The sequence below is a fragment of the Harpegnathos saltator genome, unplaced genomic scaffold, assembly GCF_003227715.2.
Source record: "Harpegnathos saltator strain DR-91 unplaced genomic scaffold, Hsal_v8.6 scaffold426, whole genome shotgun sequence".
In the NCBI taxonomy this organism is placed as follows: Eukaryota; Metazoa; Arthropoda; class Insecta; order Hymenoptera; family Formicidae; genus Harpegnathos; species Harpegnathos saltator.
Genome location: NW_020230235.1, coordinates 188,009 through 191,896, shown reverse-complemented (window position 1 = coordinate 191,896; position 3,888 = coordinate 188,009). Strand labels below are relative to the sequence as shown.

General features: G+C 48.3%; 1 protein-coding gene across 1 annotated transcript; it reads right to left on the bottom strand.

The window, feature by feature from the left end:
* Window positions 1-902: 902 nt before the first annotated feature.
* On the bottom strand, window positions 903-1,542 carry LOC112589197 (uncharacterized). Its single transcript, XM_025301516.1, has 4 exons — window positions 1,526-1,542; window positions 1,271-1,484; window positions 1,056-1,150; window positions 903-960 (listed from the first exon to the last, which is right to left on the bottom strand). Exons 1-4 carry the CDS (start codon window positions 1,540-1,542, stop codon window positions 903-905), a joined length of 384 nt encoding a protein of 127 aa, XP_025157301.1.
* Between the last annotated feature and the right edge of the window lie 2,346 nt (window positions 1,543-3,888).

Below are 3,888 nucleotides of genomic sequence, written 5' to 3'. Positions count from 1 at the left end.
TTTAGATACAGTTCGGAACGCAATTGATGGTTCAACGAGAGAACTTATTTGCTGAAAAGTTCTCAAAACAAGTTCTCTTATTAGACTATCAACTGCGTTCCGAACTATATTGGAAACATAACGAACAACTTTATTGATGTCCATGACTGTAAACTGATTTTGTTCAAATTTGTATAATAAAAAACTATGTGTTACTAACTACTTACAGGTTTTAGCTGCACTGCGTTTTTTTACTATAGGTCCTTATCAAAAAGATATTGGTAATGATTATTTGACATCTATATCACAACCAGCAACTAACAGAGCAATAAAAGCAGTAGCGATGGGTATCACGCAATTGCTTGCCAATGAGTGAATCAAATTCCCAAACACAGAGGAAAAACGAGCAGCTTTAAAAGAAAAGTAACATCCTTTTACAATTATAAAAAACCGTTAAAAATTTACTCTGATTGTAGACAATTTATATTTTTCTTAAGAAAACAATATAATAATATCAGGAAATTGAAGTAATTTATATATGATTGCACTTAACTGTTGTGATTTTTTTACAAATCTTTCTTTAAATAATATTAAATAAATTTGTCTATTCACTGAATTATAATTTTTTTCATAATTTTCTTATAATATTGTTTTGTACAATATATTTTTACAGATTTCAAAAGGAAAGGAATTTTAAAGGAGTAATAGGTTACATAGATTGCACTCATGTCGCTATTGTGAGACCAAAACATCACGAGGAATCATATATAAACCATAAAAGGTTTCCATTCAATTAATGTACAGGCAGTAAGTAGACTCACTACAAAAATATATAATATATAATATACTATACAAATTCAAAAAGGAACTTAATGCATACTTGTATTATTTATAATAAGATAACGTCACACGATTTGGAAATCTTAAACGTCAATGCTAGATTTCCTGGAGGTGTCCATGATAGCTTTATATGGAGACATTCTACCATAAGGGACGAAATGCAACGATTATATGATTCTGGGGATCGAACAACATGGCTTTTGGGTAAGTATCATGATTATTTTATATTTATTTACCTAATAATGTATATAAAAGTGTTTATTTGATTATAGGCGATGCAGGTTACGGTTTGGAACCTTGGCTGATGACACCTATCACAGATACACCAGAGCTACAAGATGCACAAGACAACGTTATACTAACATTATAAAAAAATAGCATTTTAATAATAAAGAAAACAATGTGAGGAAATAATACTTTAATTATGAAAGAATTATACAATAAAACTTACTTTTCTCCAACCTTCTGTACCTTTTGATGAGCCGTCTAAGCTATTTAACTGTTCAGTTAATTGCTGCCATTGTAAGTCGTGAGCTGGCTTTCCTCTTGCTCCTAATAATTTGCCTGTGGCAAACGCAGTATGGTTTTCCATATATGTAATAAGGAAATCTAATTGCTTGTTTGTTGTTTTAGGGGCTCTTTTCTTGTTCTGTGCAACTTCCATACTGTAAGAACATATTGTTCATTAGTTAAATCAGTTATGTACCTATCCCTTTCGTACATTGCGTAAAAACAAGTTAATTATTCACTACAATTTGTCCGACCCCCGGAGGCCCGGGCGCGAAACGAACAAGGCTGTCCGCCCCTGCTTGTCTGAACTGATGGGCAAGAGGGGATGTGGTATGTCCTTCCGTCTGGTGCAGGTGCTGACCGTGCACGGCTGCTTTGGTCGGCACCTGCAAATGATCAGGAAGGAGTCCACCACTCGATGCCATCACTGCCCTGTGCTGATGGACACGGCGCATCACACCCTGGCTGCATGCCCAGGGAGTGGCAACCCAATTGGGGCTGGGCCCACTCCCCAAGAATCCCCCCTCGATTAGACAAGGGGGGATACGGATGCCCCCTCCTCCTCCTTATAGGTGAAACCAGAAGGCCAACCGGCCAGGAAACTGGCCGGGTACCGCGCCCCCCCACTAATTTTCCTCGGTGAGGGGAGGGGGGTGCGGTACGATAGGCGAGGGGCTCCCGGAGAGCCCTGAGGCCGGAGTGTTGGGGAGAGAATGCGGAAGCAGTTCCCCTAACTCCCCTCACAACGGTCCGACAGGTAGGCATCCCGCAAGGGTTTCAGTCGGTAGGAGTCCGACATAACCCCCGACCCCCCCAAGGGTCGGGGGTATCCATGATGGATTTCCCCTGCATGAACAAAAAAAAGTTCATGGTGAGTTTCATGGTTTCACTATGAAAAAAGGAGGGCGTACTGGGTGGCGACGGGACGCCGTGCGTTCGGAACCTGCATCTTATTTTTGTTCCGAAGAGAGAGAAATATCGAGAGCGCGGTAGTCGCTAGACCGGGAATCGAACCCGGGTCTTTCGCTTGCCGGGCGACTGCTCTAGACCACTGAGCTATCTGACGCTCCACGCTTACGACACTCTCCCCTCCCCAGATAACGTTGAGAGATGTCGTTCGGAAGCGACATCTCTAGTGCTATCCCGAGCGCACGGCGACTACAGAGAGAGGCATTGTTACTTGTACCTAGTGGTACAAGCTGGTGGTCTCTCAAAGTCAAAGGTTGCTATCCTTTAAGACCTGCTGTCCATATATGCCCGCCTCCACCGTTGCACCTCCTTATCCGGTGCAAATCATAGAAATAAGCCCCGGGGTCGACGCCAAATTTTGGCTGCCTCCGGGCGTTCGGACGTTTTTGCAACGCGCTGAATGAGAATCCACCATGAAAGAAGGAGGGCGTATTAGGTAGCAACGGGACGCCGTGCGTACGGTACCTGCATCTTATTTCCGGAAAGAGAAAAATGTCGAGAGCGTGGTAGGCGCTAAATTAGGAATCGAACCCGGGTCTTAACGGGGGAACTACGCCTGTATTCCTCGATCCTCATGGATACCTTCGCCTCTTGGGGGAGGCGAGGGTTATGCCAGACTCTTACCAGCTAAAATCTCACCGGGATGCCTTCCACTGGATCATACAGGACAGCCGGAGGAACCGTGTGAGTCTCCAGCGTCTCACAGGTCTCCAGCTACCCTGACACATGGCCCATTAGGGCCCTTCGCTTAGCGCCGCGCCGCGTACCACGCCACGCGGCGCCCGGTCGGGACAAAGCCCGGTCATTACTTAGTGCCGGCCGGCCCAAAACTGGACCAACCGGCACGAGGGAGGGGGGCATCTGCCATTCTCCCTCTCCCACCTCGATATTAAAGGTGGGGTTTGGAAGAACAGAACCCGGCCCCAATCGGGCTACCCTGTTCCCCCCGATCCCCCTCAAACTAGTGGGTGCCTAGTCGCCCGCATGGTCTGCGATGGGGAGGCCGAGGCCTCCCCCCGCAGCCGCCAGCGGCCCCGCCTTGGAGCGCTCTCCCGCGCTCACCGCCTTCCTGGCGGCTCCCACCCCCTGGTCCGGAGGACGGTACTTACGTGTACCCTGCGCCGCCTGTTGTCTCTGGCCTGGCGCGCCGTCATCCCGCAGACCGGACCGGCCATACGGTGGTCGGCGGCGCGCCCTGCCTCCTGGCACACCGCGCAGCGCGGACGTTCCGCACATTGCTGCACGGTGTGCCCCGGCCGCACCGGAAGCACAGGCCTCTCCTGTCGATCGACAAGAAACAACCAGTGCAGGTGTGACCGAGACTCTAACATCGGAAGCACTGGAGTGGCCGAGCCGCGAGCATCTCGATGTGGATGGCCGACCACAAGCGAAAATCTCCCTCTTTGACAGCTACTGCGGCTGCCAACGGGAGCCGCGCCCAAGTGGCCCTTCTCCCCTCCCCCCGCATTTCAGGGGCCCCAGATAGATGGCCCCTTCCGCGCAAGCCGCGAGGGTCGCCTTCAACACTTCAGAGGAGACCGACTCGTCGAATCCGACGAGCCGAACCTCCTCCTTCAACTCGGAGCGACT